At 46.8% G+C, this 21,941-nt stretch overlaps 1 protein-coding gene across 9 annotated transcripts in view; it reads right to left on the bottom strand.

The window, feature by feature from the left end:
- The window catches only part of CIITA (class II major histocompatibility complex transactivator), a 473,615-nt gene that overhangs the window by 9,555 nt on the left and 442,119 nt on the right, over nucleotides 1-21,941 (bottom strand). For all 9 annotated transcript variants that reach the window (XM_085632115.1, XM_085632119.1, XM_085632121.1 and 6 more), the window contains 2 exons: nucleotides 21,356-21,439; nucleotides 5,713-5,797 (listed from right to left, as the gene is read on the bottom strand). In XM_085632115.1, coding sequence (XP_085488241.1) covers nucleotides 5,728-5,797; nucleotides 21,356-21,439 — 154 coding nt within the window. In that variant the 3' untranslated portion in view covers nucleotides 5,713-5,727. The remainder of the gene's footprint in view (nucleotides 1-5,712; nucleotides 5,798-21,355; nucleotides 21,440-21,941) is intronic.

Below are 21,941 nucleotides of genomic sequence, written 5' to 3'. Positions count from 1 at the left end.
TATTCTAGGGTTTAAGACCCTGGCCCTGACAGGGTCTTTGAACACCTCTGCAGCATGCTTGGTGACACCCTTAAGCATGGGCAAGCATGGGCAAGATGGCTGTGGACTAATCCTGAATATCAAATGTATCCAGTAAGAAGTCGTCTTCCACTGGTTCCCTATGCATTTCCACCCCATGGTAGTGTGCTGCTCTCTGCACTAAGTGGTGAAACCCTAGTGAGTCCTCTGGGGGAGATGGCCTGGATGGGTAGAGGTCATCCTGAGGCACATCCGGTATGTCAGGGTTTTGGTAATCTTCCCATGGGTCTGGGGTCCCCGGTGGAGTGGGGTCCATTGGGGCGTCCGCCGGGTCATAATCTGGATCCCCGTAATCCGGATCTGGGGACGGGGTCGGGGAATGATGAGGCAAGGGTGGCGGAGACCTGGGAGGGGGAGGAGGTGGAAGAGGAGGAGGAGGAGGAGGAGGTGTAGGAGGTGGTGGGGAGGGCACTCTGAGAGGAGATGTGGCAGAGTCCTTCCGCTTGGGCGGTGGAGGAGGAGCTGGTGTGTCAAGACGTCTTTTCTTGACAGTTAAAGTCAATAGCCCAGTCTTTGGATCCTTAGATAAGGTCTTTTGATAAGGATCTGGTGTAAAAAGGTCCAGTGGTGCCGAATCATCCGCTGGCGCCGATGTTTTCGGAGCCGAGGATTTGGGTGGTTTCTCTGCGCCATGCCTTTTTGGAACCTCCGGATTTTTCGGCGTCGAGGTAGGCTTCGGCGCCGGAGCGTCGGTGCCGAGGGATTTGTGCTTGTGTTTTGTCGGCACCGAGAGTCCAGGCTTCGGCACCGGTGGTTTCGGAGTCGAGCTGGGCGTCACTTTCTTCGGTGCCGAACGGTGTTTATCGGCACCAGGTGTCGGCTGGCTCGAGCCCGAGCTGCCGTGAGACTTGTGAGGCTTCGACACAGGGCCCGAAGGTGGGGTGATAGAAGCTGCGTGTTTGGTTTTACCCAGGCCTGCAGGCGAGGGTGTAACCTGAGTCTCTTTGGTTTTGGGCGCGGGGGTGGGAGGGGGTAGAGTACTCACGACCCTCTGCGCCGGTGTGATGTCCTCCACGTCGGAGTCGTCGGCCTCGGAAGCGCTGACGACATCTTCCTCCTGCTCGGTGTGTTGTTGCCCCGAAGCTCCGGTGTCGTCTCCGAAGATGTCCGGTGGAGCTGCGGTCGATGAGTGCGCCATGGTGCGTCGAGCTCTTCGATCCCGGATGGTCTTTTTTGATCGAAAAGACTTACAGGCGGGCAGTCTCTAGCCTCGTGTTCCGGAGAGAGGCAAAGGTTACACACCTGATGGAGGTCGGTGTGGGGAAATTTAGACCCACATTTTGGGCACTTTTTGAACGGAGTCCTTTCCATCAGCCGGGACCGGAGTCGAGGAGGGCCCGAAGGCCGGTGCCGATGTGTGGAATGGAGAAAAGTGCCGCTTCGAGAGATGAAGATAGATGAAGAAACTCGAAGAACGAGGATTTTCCGTCGAGGCTGGAACCGTAGAAGTTCGAAGCCGGAGCACGAAGTATCACATCCGAGCCCGATGGCGGAAAAAAACAATCTGAGGATGGAGCCGAAGCCCATGCGCAGTACGGACCGAAGGAGGAGTCACCGAACTCGTGACTTCCAAAGACTGTCCAAAGAACAAAAACAAACTGCAAACATCCGGGCCCAACACCAGATGGCGATCTATGCTAAGTGTACAATCTGCAGCTCATATGCCTCGAACATACAATTTTGAAAATGTCACCTTTAGAAAGTTTTAATTTTCCTGTCTTTGCCCTTTGGTGCCTGTATCTGGGTCACATGACTGTGTGTAGTTGACAGTTGGGCTTTGTGCATTTCACTTAGACAGTCACACACAATGGGAAACTTAGGTGTTACGGGATGGGCCATCACTGGGAGGATGGAAGGGAGGATCTGGGCACAGTCCTATTACACTTAAATAGGCTGTGGCCTGTCTCCACACAAAGGGCTACACCCCCCCTTTTAGTTAGTATGGAGCCAAGGGCAGGACAGCTGTGCACTTCAAAAGCATGCCTCTAGAAACCTCTCTCCACTTAAATGCGCAAATGGGTATACATACCTGAAACAACAATTCTTCAATACATATCTGGGCCTGTGAATACTCTGCCAGGAAGAAGGACTGCTGTGCTGCTGAAAGGGCTACCACTTTGCTGGACTGTTGCTCTGGAGGACAGCTGCCCTGCTGCCCTCTTGCCTGGATGAGAAGCATAAGGCTGCAATCCCTTAAGCACAGAACCCAGAGTGACTCCAAGGGCTAGTTGGCTGGCCTCCTGATCTGAAGTCTCGGACACAACAGGCTTCTAACAACTTTGTACCTGCCAATGCAGACTGTGTATGTGCAGTTTTACATTGCCATTTCGACCTGGCAAAGTAAACCTTTTGCTAGGCCCAAACCTTCCTTTTTAATACATATAAGTCACCACTAGGATAGGCCCTGGACAGCCTAAAGTGAGGGTGCAATGTATTTATAAAGCAGGTTATGTACTTTTAAGTTTTACATGTCCTGGTAGTGAGAAACTCTTAAATTTGTTTTTCGCTACTGCAAGGCTTATCCCTCCCATAGGATAACATTGGCTTTAGCTTATTATATTTAATAATTGTAACTTTCAAATGGGAACAGGTAAACAGTTCATGGATGGTGTCTTTGGAATTGTAATGTAAAATTCTAACTTACAGTGAAGTGGGATTTTAAATTACAATTTTGAAAATGCATCTTTTAGAAAGTTGGTATTTTCCTGTCATAGCCATTTGGTACCTGCAGTCTGTCTCTGGGTCACACAGCTGGGTGTAGTTGACAGTTGGGCTTTGTGTATTCCTCCTAGACAGCCACACACAATGGGAAACTCAGGTAACAGGATGGGCCGTCACTGGAAGGGTGGTGGGAGGAGCTGAGCACAGCCCTGCTTACAATGGATTAGGTTGTGTCCTGTCTCCACACAAAGGACTGCACCTCCCCTGTAGTTAGTCTGGAGCCTGGGCCAGGAAGGCAGGGCGCCTGTGCACCTCAAAGGCATGTCTCTAGAAACTTCTCTCCACTTCAAAGGCACAACCGGGTATAAATACTTGACCTCGGACAATTCTTCAGTACACTTCTCAACCTCTGGATACTCTGCCAGGACTAAGGACTGCTGTACTGCCTAAAGAACTACCACTCTGTTGGACTACTGCTCTGAAGGCCTTCTGCCCTGCTGCTGACCTACTGCACTCTTGCCTGGGTGAGAAGCACTGGACATCTTTTGAACACAGAACCCAGAGTGACTCCAAGGGCTAGTTGTCTGGCCTCCTAATCTGAAGTCTCAGGGACACAACATTCTTCCAACAACCTTGTACCTACACCTGGACTCTGCCATCTGTGAATCTACCTGCCAGGTGGTGCCATTCCAGTCCTGGACACCTGGAAGTGCTCTGCCAGCCTCTGTGGATCCAGCGGAACTGACGCATCTCCTCTGCTGTGCAGCGCAACCCTGAGCAGAACCCATGAATCTCTGCTGCTGCATGGACTCGACCTGTTGCAAAAACCCACATCACCTCCACAGCCCACAACGCCATTGAAACCGCCACTGCATGACGCATCCTTGGCACAGGCCCTTGCATCCCGAGTCGATGCAGCCTGGATGACGATGCCGGACTCCGCATCACAGCCTCTCAGCTAGCCCCAACTGCACGACACATCCTTGATGCCAGACTTTGCATCGCAATCCCTCATCAATGAGATCCTCAATGAATATGCAGGACCTCGCATCACAGCCTCGCTGCATCTCGGTACCAACATATCGCTTTGACTGGGCGACGCATCTTCTACACAAATTCTCGCAACACTCCGCAAACCAGGATTTAAGGTACTTTGTTCAGCAGGCCATGCTTCATCTCAGTTGGCCTGAATTTGTGGCTTTGTCCCAGTGAGGCGTGTCTAGATATCCACAGTTGGTACTATGTGCTTTTTTGGCTCTATTTTCACTCAAATCTTTAAAACTGCATATCTCAGGTTCTACTAATTATATTTTTGTCATTGTAGTCCTGTTTTAAAAACGTTCTACTTTTCTTACTTGGTGTGGAAATCTTTTTGTGAGGTGTTTTCACTTTTTTACTGTTTGAAGTGATGCACAAATACTTTACACATTGCCTCTAAGTTCCGAATGACTGGTCTGTGCCAAGCTACAAGATGGCTGAGCACTGGTTAATTTAAGGTTGGCTTGTGCTTCACCCTAAAAAGGATTGTGGTTGCTGCTTGACCCCGGCACACAGTCCAGTCAATCAACAACCCAATTTCTTACAATTGTCTTTCAGTCTTTTATCAGTGCCAACTGGGAACACCACTGGTACACTGTTTAAGCCCCCTCCAGGGTTCATCTGGGTAATCTCTGTTACTGTCTGTTTTCTATGCCAACAAAGAACTGCCTGCTTTTGTTTGTTTTCAGTTAACCTAGTATTCTCTGTGGCTGCACTCTTTTTGTATTAAGCTGTGTTCTGCAGCTCCAAAACCAAACAGCTGTTGCCTGTTGCCCTTGCCTCCTTGCGTTGTGTCGGTATCGCCTATCTGTGTTGATCTCATGTCCAATGCTGTTCAGCTACAGCCTGCCACCCTGCACTGTTAACAAAGATTGTGGTAATTACTTGAGGCAGGGAACCCAAACTAATACCCCAATTTCTTACATGTACCCTGGAATTAGGCACTGTGGATTGCTTAAAACAGATTTTCATAATTAATTATTATACTGCCCATTTTTCTTAGACTTACACTCCGGTCCTGATGCAGAACGTGAAAAGGAAGGAGGGACTCATTTGTGCAATATGGGTTTGAAGCTGAATCAAGATAAAGATAAACAGTAGACTGCAGCCCCTACTTTCAAATTTTACCTGGCTTTCACAAGCACTAATTTGAAAGTTTGACAAGGCTGATGATTTGACTGTTTGTGGAAAACAGCAGGAGGAAAATTTTACAAGAGAGTGAACATGAGAGATACATGATCACACTGGAAGGCTTTAGCAGAGCCAGGGTCCACCAAATGATTGGAAGAGAAAAGATTAATAATATCCTCGCATGACTATATGGTAGGCGCATTAGCTGAACCAGAAGTGGAGGTATAGTCTGGAAGGTAGCTTACCCTAGATCCTTACTTGTTGTGCAAGTGGCATGGTCACAAGATGAGCCTACTTCGAGTCCACTGCAACACCACTATCAGAGGCAGAAATGTCCGAAAGTCTAGTGGATGACGATGCTAGAAGGGAGGGGGAGAATAATCTTGCCACCTCCAGGCAGTGGTGTACTCGGGGGGGGGGGGGGTATAAAAGAGGGAATAATGGAATAGAACTGCCAATCAACACTCAAAAAGAATAAAGAAAAAAATTACTATAAAGGCAGTAACTAAAAAAAAAAATCTTCTTTTCACCAAAAGTGACCCTTATGATACTGACCTTTGACAATCAACCACTCAAAAGAAGCAGGAATGACAGAATCTGGTATAATTGTTGGAATCATAAAAATAGGCCTTATAATTTAAATCACATAAAGGCGTTATCACACCATTTCCAGTCATATGCCCGGCAACATAACTCATTTTTAGAACTCAGTTTAGATATATGTGTACATTGGATATGCTGTAAGAAAAACAAAACATTCCGCTAAGTAAAAACACAGTCGAGCATTAGGGACAGGGCACATACCTGTGTGATCAGTCGCTAACTAATTCTTGGATCTTGCTTTTGAAGGCGCTCGAGAACTCCATGAGGAATAGTCGAATTCCACATCCTAAAGAAGGTATGAAGGAGAATTATAAATCTCAATATTTGTCTCAGATTCATCATTGGCACTATACAGTTAGCTGCCTTTCACCATGAATAAAGTTCAATCCTCTGTAGCACTATTACCAATTTTACTCTTGTCGCTCAAGGTATTGTCTGAAATTGGGGAACATATTACGGGGCATATTTACAAGGAGTTATCACCACCTTAACGCCGCCTTGTAAATAATGCTCCTATTCACGCAGCACGGTGCGCGAAAGGGCCAGGCAATGGGTGTTGCAGTGGGCGTTACGCCGCAATACTCATTGTTTTTTTACGCTGTCCCCTATTTATAAGGCTGCCATCAATATGGGGCGGTGTCAAAAATAGGACCAGGGAAGACCTGGTCTTAAACTGATGCAACGCGGAGAAATAATTAATTTCTCCTCATTTTTAGGTCGAGCCTAGTGCAGTGCGCATGCGCTGCTCTGCTCGACTTTATGTAAGGGCTTTTGAAATCTCACCACACGCTCGCACACGCTCATGCATGTGCTTTTGGTTTTGTCCCAGGCTATTGGGCTTTGTGTGCGTCTTTTTAACAAAGACAGCATGCAATTGGGCAAAGTGTCAGATTGTGGGTAACTGGAAACAGGGGTCCGCGCACGTGAAACATCTTCACACTGCCTGCCACTGTGCACCAGTGTCCTTAAGGTAGAGGGCGGGCGAGTAAGAGCCCTGGGCCACTGTGGCTGGGCTGACAAAAGCAGAGGCCGCCCAACGCTTGTAGAGCTGGGAGAGAGTCAACAACGTGTCAGTCAAATGTGAGGTTCTGCTCATGTGTCTCTCTGTAAACGTATCCCACCCCGGCTCAGCCTAACATGTGACTCTGAACCACACGTGCCTTTGAGATGTGGGAGGTAACTTCAAATGCTCGCAAGTTCTCGATAGGCCAGCCTGTCTCAGCCATTTCCAAAGATTATGTTATGGCTCTTCCGAGAGGAGAGAGTGTCATATGTTATAAAAGCTGCAATCCCACCAACGCCACATGGTGTGATCCTGGGCACATGGCTTAACTTTATGGGCATAATTTCCAGTCTCTGCAAAAATGGTAGTGGTTACACATACGGTGCAATATTGGAACTGAACCTATGACAACCCTCAAGGCTGCAGAGCACATGCCACGTGATAGTTTACTTTCATCAGCACCCACTGACAGCAAGACATTTTTTATGTTAAAATCTTTTTTTAATCAGGTTGTTCATTTGTATATAATGTCGTCTTCATTTGTATAAAGGTAACAAAAATGCTCAACACTTTTTATTATAACTTTTGAACATGATGCACAGCAGCCACAATTCTCTACAACACAGCCAAACGTTTTGGCTAAACACATAAGGTCCCAAAGGCAAGACCTATTGGCTATGCCAATGCTTGTTGCTGTTTGTATGTGTGCAGCACACATAGAAAGAGCAAATCGGCATTAGTGATTATTCATGCGCAGGAAGGTTTCCCTGCCTGCACATAAACAATCATTAGATAATAACGAGCTGCAACTTTTACATGTGTTGCATTTTGAAGCACACATAGAAGTTACAAATCACTGTTAGTGATTGTGAATGTGCAGGAAGGGACACCTTCCTGCACATGAACAATCATTCCCTGCATTCGTAGTTGACTCAAATTAAGAAAGATACAGGTAGAAAACAGAAAGAAGCGAAAAATAGACAAAAGGGACGAATGCAGAAAGCAGGGTTGAAAAATAGCCTGCAAGACTGAGCTAAAGACACAGGCCTTATGTATGAGGTTTTTATGTAGGGCAGCGCCGCAAGGAATCTTGCTGCGCTGCCCTAGGTCAAAACAAACAGGCAGGAAAGTGCCGTATCTATGTGATACAGTGCATTCTTATCCTTTTCCCCAGTGCCGGTGCAGAATTGGCTGCTGTGCACCAACGTAGGCACCCTTGCACCGGGAAACAGCCACTACAACGCAGGCATCACATTGCGATGCCGTTACAATGCGGTTGTCACAACGACCGCGTTGTTACCATGCAATGCCATTACTACGCAAGTCATTACATCGACTTGCAGTGGATGGCGTGCTAACATTAGAAATAATATAGTTTACTATTCCAACACCTTCCCTGCTGTTAGGTAGGCTGGGGTTGGAATAGTAAATTATACATTTCTAATGTCAGCGCGCCATCTACTGCAAGTCAATGTAATGACTTGCGTACTAATGGCTTTGCGTGTAACAACGCGGTCATTGTAATGACCGCGTTGTAATGGCACGCGTTGTGATGACTCTGGTTGTAACGAGTCATATTTCCTTGCACCATGGTGTAATGGTGCCAGCATTGCGGGGCTGATTGATTTTGAGCAGGAAGGAACACCTTCCTGCACAAAATCAATCAATTCAGGAGATTTCATTTGTCTATGTGTTCTGCAGAATGCTCCCAGAATTTGACAGCCCTGTAGCAGGCTCGTAGTATACATGTTGCCCCCCTGCATAAATTATTACTTTTGACAAATTAAGCACAGCATAAAAGTATTGATAAGATTATAATTCAAAGCAGTTGAGTACAGATCCACAGTCATAGATGGCTTTTGCATATGTGTATTGTGCGCACAATTTATACACTTTCCCCTATCTATGAGTGCACTTTCCAAAGCCAGCCAGAGGATAAGTCGCACCAAACACATGTTAAATAAAGAGAAACGTAGTGATTACTAAAGCTGTAATGAGAAACTAAATGGTAAACAAACTTCGGTATGGGGCTTACTTGGAAGAGACAGTCGCAGGTGTCTGGTAGACAAGGCAATGTTTTCTGGCATAAGTTTAGCTCCCTGGTCGAATACTGACAGCACAAGGTGCTCCAAACGGCCAGAACTGGTACCTTTTTCAGTTACAATAATAGTGTGCCCACTAAAGCTGTACAAGATAGCATGTACCAAATCATGCATTATCACACACAAAAGATTATTTGTTAGTGGTTGTATGAATAAATATATGTGACATGTAACTGTAATGTTCTTGATAAAAACTTGTTTTTCTCTAATATATAGTCGTTTTAAAAATACCCAACAGTCTCGTCGTTTTGGACCAGAGCGTGACTCAGTGGTCAGCCTTTTGGAAATGTCTCCCTCCACTCTACTCTCCCCATGTAAGCAAAAAGAGTTCCACCACACAGGCTGATTCACCTGCACCTAGCCGGCTAAAAATCATACACACTGGACACCGTCTTCTTTGGGCAGTATCTTATTTAAATTTCCTGTATGGGTGTTTCCACTTGAAATATCTATATTACTATTCAAAGTATAGCCATCTCTTTTTGCACGCAATTATTTTTTTTTTTACTGAACACTTTTATGCAAAATTTCGGTAGGTTATTAAAAAAGTCCAAAGATGAACTATATACATTTTTTTCAGACTGATAGTTTAAGTCTAGTACATCTTGCAGTTCCGACAATATTCCAAGGACAATTTCTTCACAAAACTCGCTTGTGATATTTACCTCAAGTGGGTTTATGCATTTGTTTCCAGTAAATTTACGACTTCCACAAAGCATTCTACACTGGTACTTACGCGCAGCTGTGAATTTGACAGATTCCAAGGAGTACCCGTTTGACCAGCCATTTACGTAATGCAACATAAACACCTTTGCATTTTTTTTTTTATATAGCCCTAACTCGACCCGCAGGTATTGGAGCGCTTCACATAAGCACCAGCTACATTACACTAGGATCCACTCATTTAGGAACAGAAAGATGAATTGATTTGCCCACAATCAAAAGTATTTTGAGCCGACACCGAGACTCGAACCTGGTTCTCCAAAAGACGGCACCTAACACCTCATCGTTATACTCGACTGTATACTTTCTGTATTCGCGGTTGTTGCTCTGATGAGTACATTTGTGACTTCAATAGGTAGTTCTATGTGTTCTACAACGCGACAACGCCCCCCACCGGACATTGTATTCTAATCATAAGCAACTAAGTACATTACTTTAATGTATAATAATAATAAATGTATACTATATGAATGAATATAACATTTACTCCTGTCATTTCCATTTATCAACAGAAGATGGCAGCCAAGCTCATAATAAAAAGTACCTACTGATTACAACGTGTTCAATCACGGTACATAAATATAAGTATAACACTTGTACGTTGAGTTCACTTTCTTAATTATAGGGCTAATGTTGTCAGTTTCAGAACATACATGTGATTTGAAACATGATAAGTGATGACGAAACATGATAAGTGATGACTTTTATTTGTGCACCTCACAGTATATCTAAACCTCTGCCCTGAGCTGAGGTATTAGTACATTTTTGGTCTGTCTTGAGAGGGGTTTAACGTTTCCTAGAGCTCAAGTAACAGGCCCGGCTCCAGGAATTTTTATTTGGGTGGGCCAAGGGTGCATTTGGGTGAGCCACTTCGGGCCCAATTTGTCACTTCTATGTTAGGATTGTAACTTCTGAACTGCAAGTAACACAAGAATCTCTGCGACAAAGGCAGTAACCCACTGAGCCCTCCACATAAAATACAGCTTATCTGCATTTCAAAACTACCAACAGGCAAAGGATTGCTCTCCAGCAGGATCATTAATCACCAGTTATATGGACATTTGTATTGTTGTCTTGCATCCATGGCCATGATAATGATAAAAACAATTTAAATGACGCATACACAAACTATATGCCTTGCTGGGCCTGTGCAGATTTTAAAAATAAAAACAAATAGTAACATATTCTCTTACCTACTCTGTTAGTCAAACTTTAGGGTCTATTATAATGTCGGGTGGATTGCCACCGCCCGTATGGCGGTTGCGATCCGCCTGCCATTATACACCGCCCGCCACCCATTTCCCCCTCCATATTACTATGGTGGGGGGGACCCCGGGGACGGAAAGACCGTACGCCGGTTTTACGCCAGTCGACCAGTCGACTTGGCGGAAAAGGGGCTGGATATTAGCATACAGGCGGATTAGTGCCTTTCCATGGCGGGAAAGGAATGTGGTGCATGACTGTGGGGTCCGTTGCGGGCCCCCAGGGTGTTGGGGGTGCACATGGGGGTACCTATGGTACCCCCCTGCATTTGCATACACAACGTGGCAGGCACCACGCAGTGCCTGCCACGTTGTGCATGCAAATGCACAAGGTGCAGCCACAGCATTATGGCGGGCGGTGCTGTATTCACCGCCCGCCACAATGATGTGGATGGGGGATGCCACCGCCACTGTGGCATCCTAATTGCCGGTGTGGGACCGCCGCCCCACTGGCAGCCGGTCCCAGCACCGCTTACGTCCGCCTGCCATCCTAATAGGCCCCCATGTGTCACTTGATCTGATAAGCAGCTGCAGAGGTCAGGAAAGGTGAATCAGAATAAACTTCTTTTCTCCAGCCTGAACAGAAGGCCTGAACAGAAAAGGAAATATCCACGCAGGACGTATCCACGCAGGATGGTAGGCAAAAGTTACTCAGTGCCAAATAAAGAAATTGTCCCCTTCGCCATGCCCCTAAGGTACCTGCAGGGCAAACCACCTCTCTAAAAGGAGTTGGGTGATTGGGGAGGGCTGCGAGAAAGAGCCAAAGCCCATTTACCCAACTTCCAGAATAGGAAGAAAGACAACGTTCGAGGGAACGTTTTAAAATTTAAGGGCCCATTTTATATTGGCCTTCATGTCCTCACTGCGAGGGCCAAGGCTCATGTTTGAGTGGGCCAGGGTTATGTTTGGGTGGGCCTGGCCCACCTGGCCCCCCGCTAGAACTGGACCTGTCAGGTAATCACAACAAGCATTTGCAAAGCAATCAGTCTCGCCTTTGGGACCTTAGAAGTATTTAGCCAAGTAGCATGTTATCCATGGTGCTGCAACATTTGTTCTGACATGCATTTAGACAGTGGCACTTCTGGGGAAGCAAGTCTACCCTGTGAGGAAAAGGTGTAACCAGTCTTTCCACATTTTTGCATTGTTGGCAGATGTCCAACAAACCCAGACAAAAACGATACTAGGCTAATATTCCGCACTGAAAGTGGTGCACAGAAGACGGTGTTACCACAGAGCAGTCATGCAGGGTAATCAACGTTTATGACGAAACTTTTTTCCCGCATGGAATCACAACGCGGTCGTTACAACGACCGCGTTGTGATTCCGCATACCATTACTCTGCAAGTCGGAACAACGACTTGCGGGGGGGGGGTGGGGGGAGGGGGGGAGGTGTTGGATTTAAAATCCAACACCTTCCCTAGTGTCCACAAAGACTGGAGTTGGAATAGTAAATTATACTATTCCAACATCCAGCGCCCTCCCTCCGCAAGTTGTTGTTCCGACTTGCGGAGTAATGGTATGCGGAATCACAACGCAGTCGTTGTAACGACCGCGTTGCGTTGTGATTCCATGCGGGAAAAAAGACTGCGGGAAAAAGACCTATATTCGTCATGCAGTGTCAGAAACTGTGGTCTGACAGGTCAGTGTGTGAGACGTTTTTTGGCTGTTTATGAGCACTAGTGGAAAGTAGATATATGTGGCGTTACGGGCAGGGCTGCTAACTTACAAACTGGGGAACCAAGTTCGATTGTCGGAGTTGGCTCAACATCCTGTGATTCTGGGCAAATCACGTGAAATCCCCCATGCCTAAGAAATGAATCCGACCTTGTGTATAATGTAACTGGTGCTCATGTAATGTGATGTGTCGTGTAGTTTGTGCTTATGTAAAGCGCTCCAATACCTTCGAGTCCAGTAAGATCTATACAAAGCCACAAAAAATAAATAAATACAAATTAGAGGCCACTGGAGACCTCTGTTCACGGGGAGTGAGCAGGGCCAATCTCTGGCACACCTTTTTATGGCACGAGCACCTGCCTGGGTACTGCAGACACCAGACTACAGAGAAAAGTCACTAATTTTGCTGTGAAGGTTTTGAAGATAACTGCAGTGGAGCTCGACAGATCGTGGGGGAACGGGGGGGGGGGCTATGGAGAGTCAAAGACATGCCGTCTACCACCACCAGAGGGGAAACAACCATTACAACACAGTCATTATAATGCACTACATTTACAACACAGTCATTACAATATAACTGCTTTTACATCGCATGCCAACACAACACAGGCATTACAATGCATGCTACTACAACGCATGCCATTACAATGCATGTCACAACAACGCATGCCATTACAACGCATTATAAGGTAAGTAATGGGGAATAGTACCCCTACACTATCCAACACTTACCCTACTGTTGCACTCACTGGTGTGGGAATAGTAATTTTTACCCCTACACTATCCAACACTTACCCTACTGTTGCAATAAAACTATAATGCGTTGTAATGATACGCGTTGTAATGGTATGCATTGTATTAGAATACGTTGTAAATGTAGTTTCTAAAAATGCGTTGTGATGGCATGTATTGGAAAATTATGCATTGTAATGGATGTTGCGATGTAAAAACCGTGTTGTGAAGGCATGCGTTGTAAATGTTTGCGTTGTAACGTGTCCTATTCCCACCAGAGACAAAATGTGCAGTGCCACTTAAGCAGTTATTCATGACAACACCAGTGTCCCACCCACCCACAAAAGTACATTCAAGTATCCATGTGCCCTCACCATGTGGCACACTCTTTTCAGTTTGATCGCAGACTCACGGCATTACTACAAATAAAATAACCTGGTACAAGCTAATGGAACACCCCTATCAGCCAGCAAGAGAGAGAGAGAGAGAGAGAACCAGGAGACAGACAGATACACCAACTACAAACACCTAGGAACATCCCCAGCACCCATGAGAAATTCCCATCTACTACAATGGAGACCCTCAGCAACCCCCCAACCGCATTTGCCGCACTGCCAGAAAAAGAGGATGTGGTCTCACGGCTAGACTGCTGACCTTGGAGAAGGGAAACCAAGGTTCGAGCCTCAGGGTCGACTCCACATCCTGTGATTCTGGGCAAATCACCTAATCTCCCCGTGCCTACCAAAAAAAATTAAAAAAAATGAATGTGTCCTTGTGTAACATAACTGGTGCTCATGTAAAGCGCTCAAATACCTACGGGTCGAGTTTGCACTATATAAATCTGCACAAACAAAAAAAAGAGAGACCACTACCTTCTGCAACATCCCTTCCCTTAACACATTCCAGCACCCAGCGGCTCTGCATTCACTGCACCATCACTCAAGAAACACCCTCACAACCCTGTAGGATTCCAATATCATTGAAAGGGTGAACCCATCTGACACTCTAAATCCAATTACCCCTACCACACATACATACATACACACTGGACGCCAGCGTCCAGTTAAAGGAAGACCACCATCAGCCCATAGCGATGATATATTAGTTGCACTGCCACCTAGGAAACCCTCCAGCGTCCATAGTAGCTCTACTGTCCTGTGCTCACACACAGGAAGAAGCACTATTGTACCCTACCAGGGGGGAGGGGTCCCCTAACACTGAAGCCTGTGCTGCCTCAACAACCGGTACCAACTTAAAGGTAAGAACTCTGATTACTGCATCGCACTCTGCAGCACCGGCACCCACCACTGTGTCTGCTGCACCAGCAGGTACACCCCACAGCGAGACCACTACCCACAGAACAATCCTTAAAGAAATGTTATCGCGCATCAGGTCTTACTTAACAGAGGAAGCTGTGCGGGCACTGCACTAACCTCACCCGTCTACTACCAGACAGATGTGTTTATCCAGCAACCCTGGTCCCAATGTGGCGCCTCCAGCTACCTGAGAAGCTAATCTGCCACTCAGCATGCTTCGCCTCCCCTGGTGCCCTCTCATCCTAACCCTGCCTCCACAAATTTGCTGGGACTGTCGTAACACCGCTGCCTCCAACATGTGAACCGGCCAGAGCTGCGCAAAGCGATTGACTAGCACCAGTCTACATTATCGTTTGACTGGTGCCACGCCCGCTTCAGTGCTGGGAAGGATGCAATAACTCACCTGGCGTGCAGTGCGTATGTACTAATAAATACAAGTGCTCTGCATTTAACTGGAATTCCTTGAGGCATGAAAGGAGCCGGGACAGAGGGAGAAAACATGGGATCTCCACATAGCAAGTGTTAGAGCTCATTTCATGCACGGGAGCGGCGAGAGCGTGTTCGGAACCATCGGCAGTAATCATGCACCAGACTGCACTCGCATTTCAGTTCGTTGGATTTCAATATGTTGGGACTGTGTGCACACCACTGCTCATTCCTGTGTCAATACTCTGTGGGAGTTAACTTGAGAGAAAAGGTGGGACATACACCAACCACTAGCCATTTGCAGGCTACGATTTTTGAATGACACAGACAAAAGCCAATCCAAAGAGGTGGGAAGAGTCAGAATCCACAAAGTACATACCATAGACCACCTGACAGTGCAGGCGCTGTCTAGGCTTGACCTAAAAAGCAATATAGAGAAAAGAGTTCCTTCCATTCTGTGCTTATTTTGAGTTAGCGGTTGTAACTGGGATCAATGGCACTCACTTTTGGGGGCCAGCAATTAATTTTCCTCATATTTTGACAGAGCAAGGGAGAGAAAAACACAAAAGGATAAAGAAGGATGAAGAGAAAAACTGAAAAACAGTTACCTAGGGAGGAAGCAGAGTTGAAAAAGAACACACACAAGAGTGTAATTAAGGGGCAGGAGGTGAATGGTGGTGAAACAAAGAGGCACAAATTGACTCAGATGAAAGGAAATCTCAAGATTTGCGAACGGGCAGCAGGTGGAGCACTACAGAGTAAAGAGAGGAACATACCCCCTAGATGATAGCATTATCAATGCCCCTCTTATGGACCGCAAAACCATATGACCCGTATTTGCGGTGGCTATTAATGCAGAGACGTTTTAAGGCATGGGCAAAGTGGGCAACTGCCCAGGGCCCCCACCTTCAAAAGGGGCCCCCTAGGAAAATTAACTTATCCTCTAGTATATTGTTGTATCATAACCTTTATTACATGATTCAATGATTCATGGCAACATAGGGCATGTATAAGAAAAAATGAGCTCTCAAATTTAAAGCAGATCCAAACAGGGGCCCCTATAATTTATCTTGCCCAGGGCCCACAAAAAACTTTAAATGACATTGCATTCATGTATGACTTTTCTCAAACCACAAGTACCACAACCAAAGTTTCCAGTCTACTGTAAAGCACAGTCGTTTTTAGGCAGGGGCACTTGTAGGGGGAGAGACATAGGGGTATATGTACAAAAACTGCTACAAACTAGAGTTAGCTAGCGGCAGTTTTCCTAACGCGGCCTATCGCCAAAAACTATTGCCCTGTTAGCGATGTATTTATAATACGTCGCTACATGGTGATTGGTTCAGGTAACTCATGTTAGTCAGCCAAATGTGACTTTTTTTGCCTCTAGAGGCAAAAATAGCCTATAAGTCCAACTACAATGAAAAATAGGCAACACAACCAATGGAATGCAGAATGGAGCAGCCAGGGCCAAGTGCAGCACAGTTCAACAACCCCCCAAGCCCCCAACAGCTAGGATGACCAGCCAGAGTCCCAGGGGAAGAGGAAATTCAGAGCTACAATCATGAAAAGAGCCGCATCGCTGGGCAAAACCAGCGATGCATCACTTATCATTGCGCACTCCTTGCAAACACCATGGCATCCAAAACCTTGAAAGTGCGGACAGTCCCCGGGGCCCCGAGGTCTCGCTGGGCCTGCGTCTGAGACCTGGAGTGGGATGCGGAGGTGCTGTGGAGTTGCTGGGCTGTGGCGGTAGATATTGAGGTGTTGGTGATTGCCCTTACCTGGTGGTGAATTCTGCCAGGTCGCATGGAGACACATTGCTGACCTGATTGAGAAGACTGTCTGCTGCCCCTTGGAACTGTGAACAGTAGAGGCGCTCCTGTACACCAACGTAGGGAGATCTGCAACGCATACCATGTGCCACCACTACACCGGGGTGCACGGACGAGATTACCAATGGTGGGCCACCCCTCTCTGCATCACAGGCCACAGGATGTTGCACTGGCCAGGCGACTTGGCGGCGACTGCTGTACCCAGGCTTGTGAAATCCCGCCTGGCTGAGGCACCTGCCGGCTGAGTCTCAGATTTGGAGAGAGTGCAGCAGATTGTGCCACGGTTACAATGTCCAGGTGAGGAGAAGGTGGGACACGTAGCGGAGGAGGTCCAGGGGTCGAGTCAGACCCAGGCCTGGCACCTGTGGGTGACGCACCACCAGTCGCAGCTCATCCGCTATGGGGGAAGAGCATCGCCCCACTGCTTCAAAACAGTGCAAGAAGAGGAAACATATCATGATGATATCTTTCTGATGTACTCATGCTAGGTTTCCTTGGTGTGCGGGAGGGTGGGTGGGGCTGCTCTACTCATGGAGCAGGGCAGGGGCGGAGTGTTATGCCCACTCAAGTGTACAATGACAGCTTGGTCAGCCTCTCAGGCCGCCCAAAGCAGTCATGCGCACATCCCCGTTTGCAATGCAGACTGCATTGCAGCCTGCATGGAGAAGATGCCCACCCCTCCAGTCCCTGGCTGAATGCCTTGTTACGGCGCTCAAGAACAATCATAATGCTGCATTGCAGCGTTGTGATTGGCTGAGGGGAACGAGCCTGCCTGCCTGCCTGCTTCCTGTTCCTGGAAGCAGACTTAGGAGAGCAGGAGCACAGAAGACGCGGGACCTGGCCTAGGGGTAAGAATCTTAAAAAAAATATTAACAACCCCAGCTCCCTCTGCGTCCCCGCCCCCTCCAGTGTCCTTTCCTGCGTTTCCCACCTCCCAGCTGTCCAGTACCCCCCGCAGCACTACATAATGGCAGCCGCTGTACGGCCATGCGCAGTGGGCATACCCCTGGTGCACCAAAGGCAAGCCGTCTGCATCAGTATGCCCATGGACCGTGCCCAGCACCAAGGACCCTTCCTCCCGGAAACTCCTCCGCTATGACGCCAGCTCCCTCGTCGCCATCAACCCTGGATACAACACCGCCTGCCATCTAGCAACACTGTAGAATTCTGTTGCACCCTGTGCCTGTCAAAACTGCAAAAGCACCTTCTGCCACATCAGCAGACGAGAGCCTCCTGCTGCCCAGCTGTCCAAGAGAACAGCTGACTGGGTCAACTGCATCCTCCTCAACGTGCAGTCCCTCCACATACACGCAACAAAATCTGAGACCTCCTCGACGCCACCTTTTCAAACATCGCCTTCTTCATGGAAACCTGGACCAACCTCTGCTCCAGACTGAACATCACCATCACCATCCACCATGGCTACAAATTCACCCGCATGGACCACCCTGAGCAGCCATTGTCTAAAAAAGGCACACTACGACAGACCACGCACTCTAATGACCCGACGATGACCATGGAACACCTCCACTTCCAGATCCGGACCAACCCCACCCTCGACAGCACCCTCATTAACAGTCCCCCCGGGCCATGAACCCCCATTTACCGATGCCATTGTAGACCTCATCGCATCCCAGGTTCTCCCATCCACCGACTACATCCTACTCGGAGACCTCAAGTTCCACCTGGACAACCCCAGTGACCAGAACACCACCCCCCTCCTGGGGAACCTCACCAACATTGGACTCAAGCAGCCAGTCACTGCACCAACCTACATAGCCTGACACATGCTCGGGCTAGTCTTCTCCACCAATGGGAACTTCAACTACAGCCACACCACAGGACTCTCCTGTATCGACCATCATTGTTTACATCACGCCTTCACCATGCCATCCTTACACCATTGCCATCATTGCTCCCCCGTCGCAGCTGGATCAAGGCCACCGAAGAACTTCTCATCAACTTCCTCAGCACCACCACTCCTACAACGCTTACAGACGCCAACACCGCAGTACGCAACTGCCACCAATGGATCTCCAACTGCGCCGACACCCTAGCATCCCTCACGAAAAGACCAGGCAAACAACACTCCAAGAAGTCCAACTGGTTCACTCCCACCCTCAACTAGTCCAGCCCCACCTGCAGACGTCTCGAGAAGAGATGGAGCCACAACATCAATCAACCCCGCAACACAGTCACCCTTGCACCATGGCACAAGGGTGCCATTGTGCACCAACTTAGGGGAAAATGACAGGGGTCCTTATTCATGAGCCATTCATGCTTAGTGCCAACAGAGACACCCTTGACCCATAGTGCAAGGATGCTTGCATTGCAGGGATGATTTTTCATGTGCAGGAAGGTGTCCCTTCCTGCACATAAACAATCAATAATGGCGATTTGCTACTTCTATGCACACAAAAGTAGCAAATCACCATTATTTAGTTATTGTTTTTGTGCAGGAAGGGAGCATGCAGCACACATAGAAAAAGAATAAACGGGGAGAAGTGAAAGTATTTCTCCTCGTTGCGCCAATCTAACACCTGCTTTTGCATGGTGTTAGTTTTTTGTGCTGCCTCAGATTTACAGATCCTTGAAAACACACCCACAGCAACACCCATTGCACGCACCTTTCACAAAGAAAACGGCGTGAAAGAGTAGCATATTTACAAAGCAGTGTTAAGCCACGAAAAGTGGCATAACACGGCTTTGCAAATATTGTGCAGGGCACTGTGCCACCAGAACGTCTAAAAAAGTGATGTTCCAGTGGTGCAATCCTCTTGTAAATATGCCCCGGAGTTTTACAACTTTTTGAAACACTATCAATCAACAACTAAAGCCTGAGTCCACTATAAACCTTAGGCGCACCTGCAATACACTGACAACATTTACAAGCAACCCATCAAAAATATTATTAGACAGAGATGACAGTTTCCTCAACTTCATGATCTCAACAGAAATGACCGCCACATGGCAGGAACTAGGCTGGTACTATAATTCGAGATAAAACCGCAGGCGCAGCTAGAGTTTGCAACTAGGAGATGGCACCAAATTTGTGGAAAAAGACACACAAATCAACTATTGGGAGTAGTCCGGCTGGCAAAATTATATTTTGTGTGGAGTGCGAAAAATCTACAGAGTTCATAGCGCCTAATTGGTTAGTTCTGGACTTAAATCAGTAAATCTTCCACATCTAGGTCATAAAGATGGATGAAATGGCTGTGTGGTGTGGAAGCAGTGGTTAATTTGTAATAAATAAGTGCTGGGGCTCTTGTCAGGAGGCAGCATGCACCAGCCCATTTCTCCTGTTAGCCCCACCCAAAAACAGAACAAATTACTAACCATGAAAGTGGGGAGAGGATGCGGTGTGAGGGCCAGAGCTGCAGACTTCGGAGCTGGGGAATCAGGTTTAAAGTCTGAGCGAGGGCTCAAAAACCTGTGATTCTGGGAAAATCGTTTAATCTCCTTAACTGGTGCTCATGAAAAGCGCCGGTGTTGATGATTAAGTGCCAGTGCTAAGCACCGGAAACCACCGGCTCAAATTAAGTAGTGTCGACAGTGCTTTAAATGGGAAAAAATAAGTGCAGGTACTCACTAAAAAAGAGGTGTGGCAAGTGGGCGGGGCTAGGGGCGGGTCAAAGGGCAATATATGATCATACTTAATGACTTCTGTACCATTTGCAGCACATATGAAAGCCCACGAGAAATGCGTTCATGTCACTGAAACAGATTAACTCATTACAAGCTCCTCGGAAGCAGAGCTGCATCTGCCCTGCACTGGAGGGAAAACCTAATCTGCGCCTGCCGTGCTGATCATGGTACCGGTACTCTCTCTGGATACAGAGAAGTGCCGGTACTGACGGCAAAAAAAATCGGAGGTGCCGGTACTCAGTATCAGTGAGTGCCGGCCCATTTAAAGCACTGAGTGTCGAAATAAAGTTTCTTTTCTATTAGAAAGTAATGTCAGAAAGCTGTTGAAGATAGAACTTTTTATTGATGTGTTCTGTTCGATTCAACTGTGAGGCCGCTTACGGTGTGTAACTGGCCAGATTTAACCACAGTTTCTGCCCTGCTTTTTTTTTCTTATTACCATCTTCGATATTGACAGGGCTGCCTCATTCGTAGAACAATTGCTGACCTGCTTGGACCTATCTTCAACTCTCCAACCATAGGTTCCCCACTTATTTATACACAGAGTCACTGAACTAATGCACTTTTTTGGCATCTGCGTTTTCCACAGAATTATGGATTTGGCACATAGTCTCTCACCTGCTAGATAGTCTACAGATTATAACAAAATACATTTTGCTCCCAGCTCAAATGGATCAAAAGTTACGTAAAACGCAGCGATGTGTGCTGCCTTCGGGCTTAAAAGAGGAATAGCGAACTTCCACCTTATTGGTTTTTTGCCGCATAATTTTGTCAATCCTGCCGCATAGTTTGGCTCTCTCCTGCTGCATAATTCCAGTGGCCCTGTAAATTACACATCACCTTTGTCTGTATTTTCCTCTATGCATTCATACTCTATATTATTAAGAAGAGACCATTAAGGTGCTATAGAAAAAACGAAATGAATATAGAATGTAGAGGTAGTGATATTTATTTGACCTTAATATCTCACAAATGCAATTTTAGTGCATCAAGAGGCCCTTGTATTGGAGAGTGTGCACTTTGGAAACTTCACAGAACGTAACTTGAGCTGTAAATGTCCTCAAACATAATGGCATGAACTTGAGTTTTCGAAACATTCCATTATACATTTTCGAGGACTTACCCCAGACGTTTAATGGTAGGGCATTTTCTGAGACTTTCAGTGAGCTTCTGGGCTCCAGTGTCAGTTATTCGGTTGTACTGCAGGCTGAAAAATAAAAACACCCGTTAGCACACTTGCTAGAAAAACTACTATGCCATTTATGTTAAGGATATAACCACAATACAAATAAAAGCACTATAACTACTTTAAAAATGTTTTTGAATATAAGCGAGATGATGTGCAAGCAAAACTCATTTCAGGGAGTCTTCCACGGGCCATAAATGCATGGGTTTGGGGAAATACAGAGAGCCAACGTGTGAATGTGCCTTTTTCCAGCATTTGTGCCTAGAAAGGTGCAACACAGGCCCCTTTTGATCAATCTTAAACTAGGTAAGTTGGTCCCACAGCTAAACAGGGTTTACAGCAGTTTCCACCCAGGTCCAGAGCTGCCATTCGGTGAAATAAGGCAGCAGCCTTAGAGCGCCACCTACTGGTTGTGCTAAAATACTGCAACATTATAATAGTGTTTGCAAGGTTGTGTGCCTGATCTCCTATACAAAAATATTGTCTGCCAAAAGTACTAAGTCTTAAATATCATTTAGAAAAA

This window comes from Triturus cristatus, chromosome 10, assembly GCF_964204655.1.
Source record: "Triturus cristatus chromosome 10, aTriCri1.1, whole genome shotgun sequence".
In the NCBI taxonomy this organism is placed as follows: domain Eukaryota; kingdom Metazoa; phylum Chordata; class Amphibia; order Caudata; family Salamandridae; genus Triturus; species Triturus cristatus.
Note: the sequence above shows the minus strand (reverse complement) of the source record. Positions and strands in the feature narration are given on the sequence as shown.